This window comes from Fusarium subglutinans (genome assembly GCF_013396075.1).
Source record: "Fusarium subglutinans strain NRRL 66333 chromosome Unknown NRRL66333_c0000088, whole genome shotgun sequence".
In the NCBI taxonomy this organism is placed as follows: domain Eukaryota; kingdom Fungi; phylum Ascomycota; class Sordariomycetes; order Hypocreales; family Nectriaceae; genus Fusarium; species Fusarium subglutinans.
This window is the reverse complement of record NW_023502151.1, coordinates 18,314-37,285: the sequence shown is the minus strand read 5'-3', so window position 1 is coordinate 37,285 and position 18,972 is coordinate 18,314. Positions and strand designations below refer to the sequence as shown.

At 49.2% G+C, this 18,972-nt stretch overlaps 7 protein-coding genes across 7 annotated transcripts; 4 read left to right on the top strand and 3 right to left on the bottom strand.

Moving 5' to 3' along the window:
• Positions 1 to 648: 648 nt before the first annotated feature.
• Positions 649 to 1,233, top strand: FSUBG_7095 (GNAT family acetyltransferase; the record flags this gene model as incomplete). The annotated part of the gene is made up of 1 exon (XM_036685363.1): positions 649 to 1,233. One exon carries the CDS (start codon positions 649 to 651, stop codon positions 1,231 to 1,233), a length of 585 nt encoding a protein of 194 aa, XP_036537358.1.
• A 1,819-nt stretch (positions 1,234 to 3,052) lies between these two features.
• Positions 3,053 to 4,994, top strand: FSUBG_7094 (major facilitator; the record flags this gene model as incomplete). Its single annotated transcript, XM_036685362.1, has 3 exons — positions 3,053 to 3,333; positions 3,391 to 4,007; positions 4,063 to 4,994. 3 exons carry the CDS (start codon positions 3,053 to 3,055, stop codon positions 4,992 to 4,994), a joined length of 1,830 nt encoding a protein of 609 aa, XP_036537357.1.
• Positions 4,995 to 6,619: 1,625 nt separating this feature from the next.
• On the bottom strand, positions 6,620 to 7,715 carry FSUBG_7093 (uncharacterized protein; the record flags this gene model as incomplete). The annotated part of the gene is made up of 4 exons (XM_036685361.1): positions 6,620 to 6,757; positions 6,814 to 7,307; positions 7,369 to 7,481; positions 7,552 to 7,715. 4 exons carry the CDS (start codon positions 7,713 to 7,715, stop codon positions 6,620 to 6,622), a joined length of 909 nt encoding a protein of 302 aa, XP_036537356.1.
• A 1,060-nt stretch (positions 7,716 to 8,775) lies between these two features.
• FSUBG_7092 (5-methylcytosine G T mismatch-specific DNA glycosylase) lies at positions 8,776 to 10,362 on the bottom strand (the record flags this gene model as incomplete). Its single annotated transcript, XM_036685360.1, has 1 exon — positions 8,776 to 10,362. The coding sequence occupies one exon, from the start codon at positions 10,360 to 10,362 to the stop codon at positions 8,776 to 8,778; it is 1,587 nt and encodes a 528-aa protein (XP_036537355.1).
• Positions 10,363 to 11,844: 1,482 nt separating this feature from the next.
• On the top strand, positions 11,845 to 12,621 carry FSUBG_7091 (RNA-binding (RRM superfamily); the record flags this gene model as incomplete). The annotated part of the gene is made up of 5 exons (XM_036685359.1): positions 11,845 to 11,885; positions 12,040 to 12,063; positions 12,128 to 12,184; positions 12,294 to 12,421; positions 12,521 to 12,621. The coding sequence occupies 5 exons, from the start codon at positions 11,845 to 11,847 to the stop codon at positions 12,619 to 12,621; spliced, it is 351 nt and encodes a 116-aa protein (XP_036537354.1).
• A 2,499-nt stretch (positions 12,622 to 15,120) lies between these two features.
• Positions 15,121 to 16,491, top strand: FSUBG_7090 (uncharacterized protein; the record flags this gene model as incomplete). Its single annotated transcript, XM_036685358.1, has 1 exon — positions 15,121 to 16,491. One exon carries the CDS (start codon positions 15,121 to 15,123, stop codon positions 16,489 to 16,491), a length of 1,371 nt encoding a protein of 456 aa, XP_036537353.1.
• Positions 16,492 to 16,745: 254 nt separating this feature from the next.
• On the bottom strand, positions 16,746 to 18,473 carry FSUBG_7089 (uncharacterized protein; the record flags this gene model as incomplete). The annotated part of the gene is made up of 1 exon (XM_036685356.1): positions 16,746 to 18,473. The coding sequence occupies one exon, from the start codon at positions 18,471 to 18,473 to the stop codon at positions 16,746 to 16,748; it is 1,728 nt and encodes a 575-aa protein (XP_036537352.1).
• Between the last annotated feature and the right edge of the window lie 499 nt (positions 18,474 to 18,972).

The window sequence follows — 18,972 nt, the reverse complement described above, 5'->3', positions numbered from 1 at the left end:
CAAAAAAGAACTCATCTGTGGGCCGTTCTTGGGTAGGTATGTAGTAGATCCTTCACATGAATTGCTTCATCGGGTTTGATACCTGATTTAGAATCGAGAAACAAGTATGCATGCATGATTGGTCAAACGATTAGAGTTGCATTTAGGTATGAGAAAAGTGGCCAAGGTTACTACTATGCTTAAATCACCCACTTACGTATCAGATCCATTGGATTTCACAAGATCTTGGGGGCTCACCCACCAGAGAATGTAACTCACGCTTGCTGTCTACGGCAGTTGATCTGACACTCTGGATAGTTAGAGCTGTGCGTGCTGAGCTCTGCCACTTTGCACAGACGAGAGCATCCAGGAACCTCCTCTCTTCACAGAGCCAGTACTTGCCAAGATGCTGATCTTGTCAAGTTTCAGAAGAGAGCATCTTAGCAGGATCATAGCCCTGCTCTTGAATCTCTTGGTGTTGCATATATAAGAGGGGACGAGTCACGATGGTGTTTGAGAAAAGGTCTTGTCTGTAGATAGATACCTAGAGCAGCCCCCGTTCTATACAACTCATTGGAGATAATAAGAATCACTCGTGCCACTTTACACATCAGCTTCTCACCCAAAACCACCACCACCACCACCACCACCAATATCACGACCAACACAATGAGCCAAGCAACACTTCGCACTAGTCGTCTCGAACTGCGGCCTCTCGGGCACGAGCACGGAGACTATATCTATCAGCTCGACTCAAACCCAGAAGTCATGAAGTACATCGGGTACGGCAAGCCACTCACGGCCGATGAGTCGACGATTGTGCATAAGCTGCTCCTCGAGACAGCATCATTTGGGTCTGGCCTTGGATGCTGGGCTGGATTTGCCGGGGACGATTTTGTGGGCTGGTGGGTGCTGGCGCCCAGTCAAAGCAACGACGATCCGCCTCAGGTTAACAAGAAGCGAGTCGAGTTCGGCCTAAGAATCCTTCCCAAGTTTTGGGGTCAGGGGTTCGCCAAAGAGGGTTCTCGGGCACTGGTCAAGCATGGTCTTGAGGACCTCGGCGTGGAAGAGGTCTTTGGGGAGACCATGGCCGTTAACCAAGGGTCCCGAGCTATCATGGCAAAAATTGGACTTAAGCATGTTCGAACGTTCCACAACAAGTACGACAACCCTCCTCCGGGAATCGAGGAGGGAGAGGTGGAATATCGAGTCACGAGGGATGAATGGTCATCACGACAAGCATGTGCTGCGTAGTCTATGGCCTTGTAATAGCTTTCGACATCATCTCCAATTACTGCTTGAGCGTTTTCTGATTAAAAACCTTGTTCATTTCTATGCATTGTGACATGAATTTCAAAATAACGGCAGCCTTGTGTTGTGATAAGTGTTGGTGGCATTCCGTTTCTTTTCACTTCTAACTATCCCCTGACGGTCCCAAGGCGTCAGATGAATGATCACCCCAGTTTTCCACCCTTCTTGATTCTCTTGTTAGATAGGCCGGCAGCGGATGTTATTTGATTCCGTTGTCGATCTTGATTTTTCATCTGACGCCTTGGGACCGTCACAAGGGGATACCTACGAAAAAGAATAAGAAAAGGCTTGGAAGAATACCTAGAAGGGGTGCTGCTTTGGCTCTGGTCTGTCCATCTTCTAGGGCGTCTCTGGCTTCCTGCATCAGGTGGTGGCAACAACTCCATCTAATGCCAGAGGTGAGGATGATGATGGAACATGTGGGCTATATCGCGCATCGTTCTTGGTCTTGGCCACGCGGCCCGTCTAAAAGGGAACATTCGGCAAACTCCGCTTCATGCAATGGAACAAGAGTTATTCTGTACCAAGGGATTGATCTAAGAACAGTCTTGGATTATCGCTCGGTTGGACTATGGCTTGGCACCGTAGGTCCCTGGTAAACCAGTGAACCGAGAGCCAGCGTGTAATTAGTTGCTACTCCGTAGTATCAGCCATTCGGGATTAATCGCTTCAAGGAAGAAATCCAAGACCGAAAACATACTAGCCAGGTTTCATTCCGTGGGGGGCTATTCAACTCTTGTTATTGGACCTGGTCAAAGAATATGCACGAGATGGCATTCCTGCAAGGTTGTTCACAGACACCCTATTAGTTTCTGGCGAGGTAGTTTATCGGCCCTTGTAAACAGCATCGTCTTGTCTAAGGATAAGAAAACTGGTCCATAAACTACCTCCAAGGCACAGAATAGCACGACGAACCTAAAGTGTACGTTGGTCATTGTACTTCTCGAGTCGACAGGCATGTATGTATCCATCCACAAAGCGTAGGGATTTTCCATGCGTCCTTTGCTGGTCACAGTGGGCTCAGACGATTCCAAGCTTATGCCAAGCCACTTGATACGACCAGGGTCCATGGGCAGCTTTTTCGGCATCGTACAAATTATTCAGTTTCCGGTCATTTTTAGGCCTAGCACTCTATTATTGGTCCGTTCAGTTATTTAGCGTTGTGGTGCTGTTGGTTCTTGTTCTGTATGTCGACTTATTTCCAAGACTGCCATGCCACTAACACGACACTCCCTTTGCCCCCTTAGAAGGATGAAGCTGTTGACGATTGGATCTTATCCATCAATCAGATTAGATAAAAATTTTCACATCATCCATGTTCCGATTTCGGGTCACTTCCCCCACTCGTTTGCCACTTGTAATCTGATCCCGTCTGTTGACCAGCTGCGGGACACCGTCCTATTGGGGAAAAGGCCAACTGAGAGCATCCCTTCAGCCCAGAGCCCGATGTTTTTCATAGCTCCTTGGCCTAAAGCCTCGCTCGTCTCCGAGGCAAGCTACAATGGACTGTTGCAGGGGAAGTGTACCGTGTGGAGAGAGAGTTCCGGTGCAGAACCAACACATGGTAATATGTACAGTAGACAACTGACAATCGCCCAACTCTAGTCCTTTGCATATGCCCATGTCAGTGTTACATTGCACTACATAAAGAATGCAATAGCTCCCCCTCTTACCCTCACTCTTCCCATCACAGTTCCAGTGTGTTGCAGCTTCGATCGCGATTTCACTGCACTATCAATTAGGGTTGATCTCCAAAGCAGCAATGTCAGCCCTAGCAAAGATCCGCGAGGGCCTCGCTCGCGAGGACAATACTCCTGTCGCGCATACGCTGGCTCCCCACGAGAAGGAGATCGAAGAGACTCCTGAGATCATCACCGAGACTGGTCCTAGCCACGACAAGGAGGCCACTGCTGGTGCTCTCCCTCCTGACGATAAGGGCAACGATTCTGATGTGCCCAGCGAAGATGTCCAAACGGGAGTCAAGGAGATTCAGGCCATTACCCTCACTTGGGGTAAGGGATCCCTGGCTGCTCTTTTGTGTCTGTGAGTTGTACTCCCGGAACTGACTCTTGGTAAATATCTCTAACCAAACTTCAATAGCATCTGGACACTCTTCCTTATAAGTGGATTCCGTGGTTCCTTCTACCTCGTCTTGGTGCCTTATGTTACCAGCGAGTGGCAGGCTCATTCTCTCATGACCACCATCCCCATCGTATCAGACGCCATGACCGCAGCCTGCTATATCCCCATGGCCAAGGCTCTCGATGTCTGGGGACGCGCTGAGGGGTTCTTACTCATGAGTGGCTTTGCAACTCTTGGTCTTATCCTTATGGCTGTATCCCAGAACCTCGCCACCTTCTGTGCTGCACAAGTCTTCTACTCTGTCGGATGGGGAGGCATGATATATGCTGTTGGCGTCCTCGCTGCCGATGCATCCAATCTCAGGAACCGAGGTTTGGCCTTTGCCTTTACTTCCTCACCATACATGATTACGGCTTTTGCCGGTTCCAAGGCTGCCGCTGCTTTTGTCCTCGACGTCAAGAACTGGCGATGGGGTTTCGGTTGGATCGCTATCGTTCTGCCGTGTGTCACTATTCCTCTGTTCCTTGTCCTGAAGGTCAATCTCCACAAGGCTTTCAAGAAGGGAACAGTCACCAAGACTCATAGAAGCCGGGGCTTCTTTGGTAGCATCTGGTGGGTCTTCAACGAGTTCGACGGTGAGTAACTCTTTATCAAACAGATTCTTGCAGCGACCCATACTGACAATCACAGTTATCGGCATCTTCCTCTTCGGCGGCGGTCTTGTCGTCTTCCTCCTCCCCTTCAACCTAGCTGCACACGCGCCTGACGGCTGGTCCACCGGCTACATCATCGCCATGATCGTGGTTGGCTTCTGCACTCTCGTCTTCTTTGGTGTCTGGGAGTATTGGCTCGCCCCTGTTCCTTTCTTGCAGGGTCGCTTCCTCCTCGATAGGTCTGTCGTTGCCGCTTGCATGATCGATCTTACCTACCAGATCTCTTACTATACTTGGAATTACTTCTTTACTTCATTCTTGCAGGTCGTTGTCAACCTCGGCCCTGCTGAAGCTGGCTACGTCAACTCTACGTTCCAGGTCGTCTCGGGCGTTCTTCTCTTCATCGTCGGCTTCCTCATCCGAAAGACTGGCTTCTACAAATGGACCTTTTACTTTGCAGTACCCATCTACATCTTTGCGCTTGGTCTCATGATCCACTTCCGCGCTCCTAACCAGTATGTCGGATACATTATTATGTGCGAGATCTTTATCTCCATCGGTGGAGCTGTCTTCATCTTGGTCATGCAGCTTGCTGTCCTTGCTGCCGTTGCCCACCAGTATGTCGCTGCTGCGCTCGCTACTTTATATGTTGCTGGAGGAGTTGGTGGTGCTGTTGGAGGAGCTATCTCCGGTGCCATCTGGACGAATACCTTCATCCCTCAGCTTATGAAGAACCTCCCAGAGTCCGAGCTCGCCAATGCACCACTCATTGCTGGAAACATTGTCAATCAGCTGGCCTACCCCGTCAACAGCCCTGCACGACTTGCCATTCAGGAGTCCTATGGCTTTGCGCAAGTTAGAATGCTTGCTGCCGGTGTTGGTATCGCGTCCTTATTCTTCATCTGGGTGCCTATGCTGAGGAACATCAACGTCAAGAAGCTGAAGCAGACCAAGGGTCTTGTCCTATAGAGAACTTGACCATTCCATGGATCCCAAGTTGTGGATTCGGATCACAGCACCGCATTCTTGTTGGACAAAGCCAAAACTTGGGGGACCCCTTGTCTAAGGCATGGTCTTGTATGTGACGGACTAATGATCGTCAAGCAGTTTGTTAGTATAGTGTGTTCCATGATGAACGAGTTATTAATGAGGAAGAGGCAACTTGGCGAAAAGTAATGGTGTATGTCTATTTTAATTTGGTTTATCTTACATTCCAAGCAAGACATGTTGACATGCTACGTGATCATAATTTGACATCCATGAAGAGGACGAGACTGTGGCGGACATGCCGAGGAGAACTGGCCGGCGCTACACTCCTTCAATTGAGCTAACAATCTCATAGATCTACTGTACCAAGTCAGAAAGGGTTGAAGCATCCTGTGGTATAGAGCTAACGAGGGTAAAATAAAAATGCTAAAAGGCTTTCGTAAAGGTGAGGCCAGGACTTATTTATATGTGGCGGCTGTATACAACCTATAACATGTATAGATCTGGAGGACTAACAGGACCCAGTCTTCATTGTTCGTGAGACAGCCTTGCGAAAATTTTGGCTCATTGAAGTTATCACGGCTTTTAGTTCAGGTATAGATGGATATGTGATAGCACGGCAGCCCTTGACCCTGGGCTGTACAGGCCTAACTCAGGCACTCAGTCTACTTTGCTGCAGGACCTTGAAGACTTTATTTACCCAGTAACTACCTACGTAGACAGGCCTGATGTTTCTCATCGTTCTCCATAGGCAAATCTTGAACACTTCACTTTCACATACGACCATACCTACTAGAGAACTCGGGATCCCGTCTGATCTCCCATAGATAAACTAATAAGGGGCGGATTAGTAGTTGGGCCGGTGACGACCAGCGAATTCCCGCTGTTGTATGTCTTTTTGCCCTGCTATTATCTTTGATGCGGTTCCCGCGGCCTGGTGAAAGGGTGTGTGTGAATGGGTGATCAGGACATATCGGCAGGTAAGCTGCTATGAGTTGCAGAGACTAACAACTTGGCCGAGCATAGTAGGAGATAAAAGTACAGGCGGTATAAGAAAAATAAACATATAGTATGATTATCTTACCTCTCATTTCCTTTCAGGTTGAGGCTTGGTTGCCTGTCTCGATATCACCCCAATTATCCAAGGTAATCCAACATTTGTTCAGACAGACATTGATTTCGTTTCCATTCGATGTTGATTTTTATATATGGAGATACAAACAGAGCCCACTGTGGGCAAATCACCTGGGATATATTGTTCCCTAAGGCTGTCTTCAATCCACGACAACCGGTCAAACAAAACAAGTCTAGACGCCAGTCATTCCAACCTATCTGTGATATGAACATCAGTCAACGTAGAGATCATCCATGTATTCATTTCGTCTGATATGCTGTAACGGCAGATTTATAATCTCCATATATCGTGCCAAAACTGGTGCCACTCCACTATCACCAAAACACGCGCTCGGCCATCATGCAGATAATTGCACCTTTTTCTTCATCAATTTCCTTCTCGGGATAGTAAATAGGAAATGCCCTGCCAACGCCAGATACCTTGGCGCCCCCTGTACTGAACGTAGCTTACTGTACGGGTTCTGGTCCCGAGCTTAGTAGACCTTCTTCTTCTCGTCGATGCTGAACTGGCCAGGACCGCTGTTGACGAGAAGCAAGAGACCACCGACGATAGATAGAATCTGGAAAAAGTCGTACTTGGCAAAGTCCTTGTGGGGGTGGTGTTCGTGGAGCTATACGACTGGTTAGTATATCTATATACAATCGGCACACCCCGCAAGTTACTCACTGTCCAAAAGTTGTTGACCAAGAGGTTGAAAATGCTCAGGATGACAACAAGAAGAGTGGCACTGTACTTGGCTTTGAAGCCAACAACGACCATGACGCAGGAAATTCCTCCGAGCGAGGAGACAATGACACGCCAGAGAGACCACTCTCCACTGAAGACGAATCCGATGAAGAGGAAGATGAGAAGAACGCGACCAGCGAGCTGGAAGTACATTTTGCGGTCCTTCTCATCGATCTGGGGAAGGCCTGCAAAGACCTGCGTCTTGCGAACCCAAGAGTCTGACAGGACCATGACCAGGCCACCAATGACAGAAAGGTTTCGGAGGAAGAAGTTGAGATCGAAAATGAGACCATAGCCTAGAGCCTGTGTGACAACAACGCCCATAAGGCCGGCGACGGCATAGTCGGAATGCTTTCGGATGATGACAAGAGTGGAGCAAGAGAACATGGCGATAATGTTGACGAGCAGGAAGAGATGGGTGATACCGGAAGGAACTGCCATGTGTCAGTACTGCCAACGGTGTCATTAGGATCAGAAACGCAAAGCGCATCTTACTATGACGATAGTCCTTCAGGTAAAGCAGCTGATCAGACCATTGGGTGACAATGCGAAGGGCATCTTCGAAGAAAGTGACAACGATTAGGAAACGGCCAATAGCAGGAAGGTAGCTGTCATAGAGGGCAAATGGTCAGCTCTCGGAGCTCCAAGGGCATGTATACAGGACTTCGCTCGACTCACGGCTTGATCGGCTCGCTAATTGTGTCGAGCGCATCCTCAATCTTGCTAGTATAGGGACGAATCTGCTCAAGAAAGCCCTCACCCTGCTGAGGGTCAGCAGCCTGGGAGCCGCCGTAGGGCGCGGGGCCACCGAGGCCGTAGCCTGAGTTGAATCGCTGGGACATTGCTTTGTGTAGAGGTTCGTGTTGGGTGGAAGCTTGTTTCACGTGCAGACCTGCTGACGGGCGAGACGAAACAGGGCGATGCTTCCCAGGAGTGGAAGTCGGTGGTCGTTGTGAAGCAGAAGAGAGGGAGATTTGGAGCAGCTGGTGAAGCCTGGTGGGATGAGATTGAGGGCGTTTGGATTCGACCAGAGACAATAGCAGACGAATTCCAATTGGGGGTGTTTGTTTGAGAAGCTCGACAAACAAAGTTTAGGTACGTAAAGTAGAAAAAAAGAGTGAGAAATAGGGCAAGGAGAGGCAAGACAACAGGAACGAGGCGAGGCGAGCTGTCCTTTGTGAATCAATTGCAGGCGATGACCTCAGCTCAGAAGAGGCGGACGAGTCGAATACCTAGAGAAAAAGAGCAGTATGGAGTATCGGATTGGCTTAGATTAGGGTCGGGTCTGATTGTACAACGGTGTCCTTTAGAGATCCCGTGATGGAGTCTATTGTTGTCCCACTTTTAAGCTCCTCCCTTCCATTCTATTTGTACCTCAACCGAGACCTTGCATGACTTGGAGCTACTGCCGAACAGAGTGGAAATCAAAGGTACCGACTACCTACCTAACTCTGCAGGTGCTCTCGGACCTCCCTCGTCTTCTTCTCTCGTACAGGTCAGGAAGGGCAGCTAGACAGTTCCTTGCCTTAGGGACCTACCTAGGCTTAGCAAGGGACCCAGCCACTCCCCGTCACCACTTTGGTTAGAGCCGGGAGCTAAATGGTCCAAGAATGGAAACATTCCCCAAGTCGATGCTACCTACCTCAGTGGCGTATCACGATACGGTACCACGGAAGACCAAACAGACAGACTCGACAGCTGCTGGGTACCTTATTTTAGGTAGTAAGTAAAATGCCTGAATACGGGCTATGGTAGGTGGATGAACCTTTCGTCTTGATCTATTTGGCCTTCCATAGGTACTTTGGTGTTTACTCAACAACTACCTACTAACGAAGTACCTGTATACTCGACGAGTAACCAACGCAGCAGGCCCAACGTTGATCAGTCCACAGCGACTTTTGTTTAGCTCTCAGCCATCAACTCTTCCTCCCCCAATATCAAAGCATTTTCTGAATAGGCCAGACTTTGAACCTTCAACCCGCCCTTCTCGTCATACACAACTCTCCCCTCATTGACAGCATTTCGCAACTCTTCGCACAGAACTGTACGCTCACCTGTGTCTGGGTTCCATTCCCAGCCCTCCTTCATCCACATCCACCTCAAATATGCCCTTAATTCTTTATCATCTGGACGAACCCTCATCCATTCGGGCTGAAGTTTTGGATCTCTGTCCTCGCCGTTCCAGCCCGTCGCTCGTCCAAGTAGCTCATCCCGACAGAAGATGCGCCAGCTGTCTAGAGCATACTTGCCCTGTGTAAGGTGTCCAATCTCCCAGGCTTCTAAAGGATCTTGCCCATATGAGTCTTTGTCCACCAATAGTGCACTGCTTCCTTCATGTTGATAGAGACTCAGTGGGTCGATGTCCCTGTGGTCATACTTCTTCACCTTGTAATAGATGCCAGCAACTGGAGGCTGATCCAAGAAGCCCCGGGCATACTTCTTCATTAAACTTACACGGTGCTCCGCAAGGCCAAGATGGCGTATCATCTCAACGAGCGATTCGGTGTTTTCTTCGCTTGCAATGTGCGTTGGCGTGGGAAATCGTTCTTTTACCTTATAAAATATAGGGATTGCTTGTGTGCCCTTAGTCCGAATCAGGAACGTCACCACAATGAGGAGCCAGAATGGGTCGTGGGCAAACTTTTCTTGGATAAGGCCAAACTCCTGCGATGTGAGAGGCGCGAAGGGGACTGAAGGGACAGTTCCCCGTGGTGGTCGTTTTCGCGCCAGCGCAATAACTTGGCCAGCCTCATCCGATGCTGAAGTGGCTACAAAGTATGGCGAAATTGAACTTTGAGGCTTGACAATCAGTGTCATGTCGCACAGAGCGCCTCCTTGCGGGGAACCCTGCCCGCCAGCATGCTTATCAACACTCAGAGCTTGATGAGTCCCATTGCCGGGTGTCTGTGAATGTAGTATTGCAGAGACGCGTGCTTGTGAAGAAGCCAGAGGCAGGCATGCTCGATCTTTCCATTTCGTAAGGTTTTCACTCCCCTCTGGGCGCCTCCCATGAGCCTGGCCCGACCAATAAGGGGATGTTGTGAGACGTGTCGTTGTCTTTGGGAAACCCTTTGATCCAAGCCACTGTTGTCGGCAATTTTGGATTTGCTCGGTGATATGTGGTGGTCGGATTTCGGGGTCAACCTCAAGCTGTTTAGCCCGAGCAATAAGCCTGTCGGTTAATTCCCATGGCTCCTCGCTATGTGGAGGATCCTGCCCGCTCAGAGTGTACCATACGTCGGCAAGGACGTCTTGCGCTTGCAAGCTGTTTCTATCTTGTGGGCGAGCTCTTCGCATGGACTTGGCACATTCGATCAGATAATGCCAGTCTGCAGCGCGTGCTAGCAGGCTCTCTTGGAAAAGCTCTTCGGTCTCTTGTGGTGCTTGATGGGACTCAATGACGTCGGCGAGGAAGTCTCGGGCGTTTGAAGGAACGTCGAATACGGAGAGGACATCATAGCCGAAACGAGGCGTTGTGGAGCCATTCATGTCGATCAACTCTTTGGTGCAAGATAGAGATGTGTTGGAGCAGCTCAATCGCTGTGAGAAAGCAAGAACTGAGCCTTGCTTAGATCAGAGCTGATTCTAGGGATAAACCAATAGCTTAAACCCCGAATAATACATTTAAAATGTTTTGTTCAAATAACTTATATTGTGAGAGAGAGAATGGGAGGTGAAGTGAAGTGAAGTAAAGTGATACTAAGTTTAGGAAATGAAGTGAATGAGGCTGTGAGAGCTGAGTTAACTCGGGGATGAAATAAACTGAGCCAGTATTGGGCACCTGAGTTAAATGAACGAGGTTGATCCGTCTCCGTAGTAAGATCTCTCTTCCCTTCCGTGGATAGTCCTGGGCAGCCTGAGGGCTACTGTTGCTTTCGAACTTTTGCGAAAGGTACTCGTCCGTCTTTTGTCACCATGAGTCCTTTGACATCATATGCTCAATTGAGTAATGCTGGCCAATGGCGAGGAAGTAAACCACATTTGCTGGTGGAGAATTATAGAAGGGCCAACGGCAATGTATACCTTAGTCATTTCTTGTGTTTGAGCAACCGAGATTTAGATAATAAATATTCTCTTGGACGGACGATAAACTTACATAGTATTTAGTATACGACAGAATAAAATGCTAATGAGCTGAACAAAGTTGCCCTCCCCCTCAATTAGTAAACCAGGCTTCTGATTCGGCTTGCGAACACGTTGCGGTAGTCTTTAAACTGAGAGCTAACCTGGACCGACTTATCGACTGAGGTTGGTTGTTGATTGATCAAGGATCCCTGAAAACAAGTCCTCCACGTGTCCAGGTGACCGGGCTACTCACAGCTGCAGTGATACCTGAGCACGCAAAGGCGCTAGTAGCCAGTCATTGCAGGGCCCATTTGGCTGCACCTCGGCTTAGAAGTGCCGCCCATTCTCTATCAGCGGGTACGCAACTCCATGTTGCAGTGCACTTGCACGGTACCTGGCCGTATCTGCCTTGGCCGAACGGCCACAACGCTGTCTCGGTAAGCCTCAGGTAGCGACAGGTCACTCATCTAGCCTGACCCGGGTATGGACACCTAGATATACATGGTGACTTGACAATGACAACTGGTAGGGTCGCGTGACGAATGTCGGAGCAATTTGCATGGACAGCAGTTGTGAAAAGGCGAGAAAGGAAAACATAAGAAGTAGGTGTTTGACAGAGCAACTGAGATAAACCATATGCCTTCCCATTATCATATCTTTCCTCACCTTTAGAGTTCATTAGCATCAAGTGACGAGGTTGCTCACGCTAAACGTTCGTGATTCGTCAGAAGCCGGTCCGCCCGTGCTGTCGCCCGATTAGTAGGTCACGTGCATAGATCTTGCCTTCCGTCGCCCGTCCTCCCATTCTCCGCTCCGCTCAAATCCCTTCTTCTCGTCCCGTTAAGCACCGCGGCCTCTCCGTTCCTACAGAACCTGTATCATCACCATCATACCATCATCCAAGAGATGAGTAGTCGCGGCGGTAAATTAGCCCCAGAAGTCAATCGGTAAGTCGCTGCTCCTGCCTGTTGCGCATGGCACAGGCCAAAAATCATCATTCGAATTCTTGCGCCTCATTCATCACATCGCATTTTCGACCTCGATCGGCCTCCGCGATACGCACCTACATACATTGTCTGACATTCGCTAACTGATTTCTAGAGCTCTGTTCGTAAAGAACTTGAGGTATGATAGATACCGCGATGATAAACTCGTACCCGAATAACGACTAACCGATATCGACTCATAGTTACAACGTCACTCCGGAAGAGTTGTTCGACCTTTTCGGAAAATTTGGCCCAATTCGGTATGCACAGACCCTGTTACTCGACACCCGACACTTGTCATTGAAGACAACTTCCTCGTCTCGGAGTGACGATATGCGCTTTGCGATTTGATACTGACAGCCATTGCAGCCAGGTTCGACAGGGTATCGCCAACAACACCAAGGGTACTGCCTTCGTTGTCTATGAAGACGTAGCCGACGCCAAGCAAGCCTGCGACAAGCTCAACGGCTTCAATTTCCAAAACAGATACCTCGTTGGTGCGTCCGCCTCGCAATCCTTGCGTCTCAATGGTTCATTTTTCGATGACAGCGTTGAGCGTGTGTACAGGGACAACTGAATACTGACCGAAATCACAGTTCTATACCATCAGCCCGACAAGATGGCCAAGTCAAAAGAGGACCTCGAAGCCCGCCGGGAATCTTTAGCTCAGCTCAAGCAGCAGCATGGCATCGATTGACAATCCGACCGGTCTGCGGATAGCCTGCCTAGGAACTCAAAATCCTCGTCTGCAGGCCGGTCTTCGTCTTCTCCCAAATCTCCTTCGCCGGATCCGAAGACGATCCTCCGAAAAGGCAGGACCCCAACCAAAGCAACCGCCAAGAGCCGCGCATCCTCCCGAGTCGTCCGTTTCGATGACGGACTTCGACCTGCACTAACCTGTGCATGATGCATCCTTATCGCTTTTTGGAGGGGCTCTATAACAGGAGCCCAAATACGCATCACCTCTGAGGTGGTTTCACTATTGGTTCGGACTTCGCTTGACACGCAAACACCTCTCCTTTACGGTTCTGGGAATTAGGTGCACTGGGGAAATTTCAAGGTTGATTCAGCAAGTGGCGATACGACCAGTCACAAACTGCTCTTTTAAGCATGGCCTGGGATAGGAAAGGCCTTGATGATGTTGTTGCCTGTGGATAGCTTTTGTTGCATTTCGCGTCTCTTTGTTCCTTTTATTTTTATTCGATCTGGAAGCCTTGGCCATGAGAAGCCAACCCCCCCTCGTTCACAGTTATGATCTGCCTCATGGACTCGCGACCATACAGATGTGTGACGTAGAAATGGCCTCGACTCTCCACCTCACCCGTTGGGGGTTTCACGTCGCGCATTTTATGAAATTTGAGATCAGCATTGGGGAAAGAAACGGATAAACACCAGTAAACTAGATTGAAGTCAGTTTGTTTTGATAATGAGAGAACCAGTCCTTCCCAAAGCGTCTTGGCTTAGGGCATCCTTCAAGATTTGAAGGTTCCCTGCGTAAGGACTGGGTCCTGTGAAGAATCTTGCCAGGTCTGTGACATGCGAACTAGCTCGAGAGATGAAACATAACTCTGCCTGGACATAACCCGCTGAGCGTGATCCATGGTAGATGATCTAACTTGACAAGCCATAGTTCACAATTGTATTTATGCCTTGTCATAGCTAGCCCGCACCGAAAGGGACCAATACAAAAAAGCTTGAGCCTGTCCACAACGATACCAGGCTACTACTACCTACTGCACATGTTTTGTCCATTAAGAGAGTTGGGATCCTAGTTGTAATAAACACTACCAAGAGATTTGCATGGAATTAATGACAACATGCCTCCGTGTGACGGTGTCGAATGCCACGATTGGATGACCTTGTTGGTCCATGGACAGCTCTCGTGAGGTTAAGCTGTCTTCAGATTTAGAATTGTTGGTTCATAGTAGACCTAGAAATAGGTCGAGCAAGGGGATTTGCCAAAAATTCAGCTGATCGCCCTGGTATTGGCCAAGCTTGCAATGATTCCACTCTGACTTTCAGGTCATTTCGGGTCGCTATATCATTTGCAAATATGTTCTTGTGATAAGTGAGGCTATTCGGGAAGAATATGAGAAAACATCGATGCCATCATATTACAACACACCACACCACACCACACCGCAGAAACGATATACACAAACGAAAAAAAGGCCCCAGAACTACGTGTTGAATAGAAACATGCCATGCATGTCCCATTGGCCACTGAGCTGGCTAGCAATCTGATCAGCAAGCCTTGGACAAGCTGTCTGCCAGCTCTCGGGCTGTCAATCGAAAAATGCCTTGCCAGACAGAAGATTGGCTTTGCAAACTGTAGGCTTCTCCGGTCGCATCTGGCCTGGCCTGAACAGCGGATAAGTTGCAAGTCTACCGATTCACCAGCTGGGCCGCCGATGAGGCCGCGATGTCAGCCGTGGAGAGCTGTGAGTGGTTCTTTAGCCGCCAGGCAGTGGGCTTGTGGCTGAGTGTGGGAGGCTTTGAATAAAGTAAACCAACGTCGATTTCGACGTAGGTATTAGTTTGAGGTCGTATTGAATGTGATTGCCTTTAATCGATTTATCGAGTTGACAATGTCGAGTGTTTGAGTCATCTGTGATATACCTGTTGATTCGATGAACGGCAACCTCATGTGCACGTTTTAATCTACTTGAGTCAAGAATTCAAGTATGCTCAAGCCTCTATAAACCAATCATCAACCAACAAAGCTACCAACAACAGCTGCCTGAACTTCACTCATCTACCGAAGGAGTCATTCCTTCGATCATGAGTGGGTAGATATCTGCACCCATTGCCATGGAACGCACCACTGGGACTCCACAGCCACAGCTGGAACCTCTAGCTCCCTACCTACCTACATTACCTATTGCGAGCTTCAACAGTGGTCTACACTTATTGGGTCCAGTCACAAGGCTACAATTTCTGTTCTATATTGGTAATGATGCCTTGGGGCCCTCATGTGTCCTTGAGCCCGGCCATGAGGCTTATAACCAACCACCAATGGCCCCAACTCGGGTCTCTCGATATAAGTTCTTGCCAGGAGCAGCCTTGTTGTCGACATGCGATATAAAGCCAAAGAATAACCACTTTGTATTCTCATAAACGTTATCACGGCACTCTATCTTTTTCCAAGCAGATGTATCCTCCTTCATCTCGTTTAAGTCGACTATCTCTCGAGAGCATGTCTCCAGAAACCCGCTCTCGCGCCAGGGCTCAATCCCTAGACCGGAAAACCGAGCAATCTCACCACGATGAATCATCTTCTGACTCTGATACAAGTTCAGACAGCTCTAGCTATGCAGACCACAGTTCAGAATTCGACGACGACGACGATGATGATGAGCCCTCTGCTATCCGATCCCCAACCAAACTCACATATCTCATCGACCACCTCCCGGAAGAGACCCAGTCAATCGTCCGCGATACCTTCAAAGAGCCCCCAAAGATAGCCCTAGAAAAGTGCCGTCGAATAGACGATACATATGCGTTCCAAATGACAGAGCTTGTCACGCGCTCTGTGCGAATCCGCGCGCCACAAGACGGCACTTCCAACCTCAGCTGCTCATGCCGAGATGACGGGCAGCCTTGCCAGCACCTCCTTTGGCTATTAGATCAGATCGTCAAACAAACTCTGTATGAAACTGATCTCAGCAAGCCTCTCAGAATGAACCCAGCGGGCTATGCTGAGGAGATGGGTCAAGTTTTCCAAAATATATCTGATTTTCGTCTCGATGTACTGGCCGAGGGACTTCACTGCCATCTCGTCACCCCGGACTCGGAATACAACAACGAGCCTGACGCTTTCCGCGCCCAGGAAGCTCGAGAAATGCTTTCTTCTGTCTATAATATGGACCCAGGGAACTTCCGACCAGATATCTTTGAAAAGGTTTCTCATAGCAGGAAGATCATCAAACGAAACGACCTGGAACGAACCATATCTCGTATGCTTCTAGATAACCATCACTTCTTTCACTATTTTCGCTCTCTATCTCGCCCACAAGACCCTATAAAGGACGTATTCTACAAACTCACTCAGCGCATTAACCACGTTGTTCGAGATCTCGACGCCCCAGGCCAAACTTCAGACCCTGAGCCTCCCCGAGATGTTACGTGGGCAGCTTCACATATTCTAGGTTGCGTTCGTCGGATGCGCCACGATATTTATACCCGCGAAAGCCCTATTTCAGTAAGGGAAGCCTTATCAGCAGCTCGTAGCCTTGTGCACATTCTGGATTTGGTGGTATCCCGCAATACAGACCATGGCCCTGTAGATGCACCACGCATCGACCGAAACCTCTACCTGCGGCTAATTGGCGATCGAGATCAAGACTTCATTCTTAACGTCCTGAATCTGATCCCCGAAGCTGCGAGCCAGTTTCTACATAACCTCGAGGAACTTCTCGGCAGGATTGAGATTTATGGAGCGCCAGCTGGCTATGTACAGCGATTTAGGGCAATACTGAGAAGACTGAGAACATCGAGTACAGGATCTAGTTTGAAGAGATCCGTTCAGGGGCAAACGAGTCGCCGCAAGACACGGAGAACCAGATAAGGCACGGAGACTCAGGCGACTGGTGACATTGTGCATCGAAAATAAGCATCATTTAGTGATATGAATAGCTTTACAAGCTGAATACCAAATATCGAGACTCATAAAAAGGAAAAACTAACTAGGCCATACTTATGAAAGTGAGTGAACTTAGTGCATCAAACTCTGTTGGTTATAATGAATAACTCGCTTGCTGTTTGTTATGCCTTTGAGTGGAGTAAGACATATCCGGATTGTCCGATTGTCACCGGCCCAAGTCAGAACTTGAATCCCCTTTCATCACGAAAGGCCTCAAGGTCCGCAAGAACATCCTTCAGACTAGGCCGGTCGTAGTAGTTCTCCTTCCAATCACCTCTCTTCATACCTTCGATCCTTCGCCTGAGCCACGTCTCCGATGCATCGATTTCTCTCGACCACCACTCCTTGGCAGTCCGCTGCACCGCATCTGGGGTGGAGAGCCCTGTTTTCTCGAGGTCTCGGAGCACGAGCTGGTTCCTCTCCCTCACAATCAGCCTACTAAGGCCATTCTGCCTTCCGCGTGTGCAACGATCGATTAATTTCTGCATGGCTCCAGGAGTCTTGGTGTATCCTGGAAATTCGACAAGAGGTTCCCATCGATATGAAAGCCAGACTGCGGCTCTTTGGGGAGCGCTATTCCCTTCAAAGATGCACCACAATACACGACCAAGCATATACACCTCGCATGCCTCCTGCTCTTTTGGCGTGAGACATGCCCATGGGACATTATAGCCTTTGCATGGCCACTTGTACTCCTCGCTCTCACCCATCGCCTCCCAATCCGGAAGCATCTCTGTCAAGAGTTTCGAATACTTTTCGCTGACTTCTGCGGGTATTTCTTCATCGATAGCAAGAAGCCTTACGTACTCCAGAGCATTGACTTCAGGAGCGGCGAACTCACACCAGACCCCACGCTGCTCAAAATCAACCATAACAGCATCTCGACTAGCTGAAAGAACGATGTTGTCCAACCTGAGATCCGGATAGAAGATGCTGGATGTTGTACGAAGATGCACCAATGCCGACGCTAGTTGTATAGCCCATTTTGTCTCGTCGGCCAGGGACACCATGTTGTGAAGCTTGAGAAAGGGGATCAGATCACGTAGGCTACCGTGGATATGGTACTCGAGAGTGAATCCGACGACAGCTACTTTACTCCCAAAACTGCATTTCTTTGTAACAAGGTGCACAGGGCGAGAGACAATGTTGGGATGTGGTGGGATGATGAGCAGCTGCCTTAGCTCGTGATAAAGGTACTTGGTGTAACTGGTAAGTGCCTTGAAAATCCATATTTTGTCTCCGATTCTGACGAGGCAGACACTGTCGTGTAGCTGTGAGACGTATACCACGTCACCAAGATCGACAGTCGGCGGTAACTCAACGTCGCTTCCCCAAGCATTCTCAAGAGAAGCCACAGACAGAAGTTGACGTTCAAGGTAGTGAGTTGGAGCGATGGTGACCTCCGCATCAGCAACGTTCATGGGCATGTTCCTGAGCACAATCCTGGAACCAAAAGGTATGTTACTGAAGATTTTCAGAGGCTCCTGCTGCCGAGCTGTCCAGTGTTGCAGGATGCGGAGCACATGCTGAGTGATTCCGAGACGCGAAATGCGCATTGCACTCGTGGTGTGAAATGCCACATCAACATCGAGTGCAAGCCGAAGCTCTGTTGACAGCTTCGAGGGCTCAGGAATAAAAACATCCACTCGAATAGGAGACATCGAGTCGATGAACAGAGGAACAGCATAGAACTGGCTTCCGAAAGCAGTGCAGCCATCGATGCGCCAAAGAGGACGATCCAGTGGGCTGAGGCTGTCAATGCGGTTCTTTGGGTTCAGCGATGAGTTTTGCCAGTCAACAACATGGTCATCCCGAACTGCCGAGCCCAGCTGGGTGGTTGATGGAGGACCCGAGAAGGCTGCAGTAGGGTGGATAACATCGTGAATGGATTCCTGACTCAACTCCATGGCCTGGGCTGATGAATACTCTGGACACCGAAAACTACTAGAAGTCGGCTCAAGTCAGCAGCGCGCAGCGTTCCACGGCAAATCACCAAGTACCTGCACAAATGTCTTAGATGCTGCCCAACACAAACAGGCGGATGTAGGTGAGGGGCTCAAGTCTCGGATGCAAGGCGACCAGAGGCTGAATAGCATGCGAGGAGTTGTTGAATTGTCAGCAGCGTAGAGTGGCCGATATCAATCCAGGATGAGAAATGACTCGGTTCGACTCGAGAGCAAGATTTACTGGACAAGGCCGAACGTGCCACCGGTCAGCATCAAGCTTAGGGAAAAGAATATGCGTTGTCGTGCGACGGTACCAAAGATGGATGACACGGCCGAATTTGGGTCACTTTGGACGCGATTCATTTTGGTCATGCTGTCTGATCACATGATCGAAGGAAGCCTGTTGGTTCTTGTGAAACCGAGAGTGACTGACTGCTCACAACTTGTTCTTGCTGGGTGA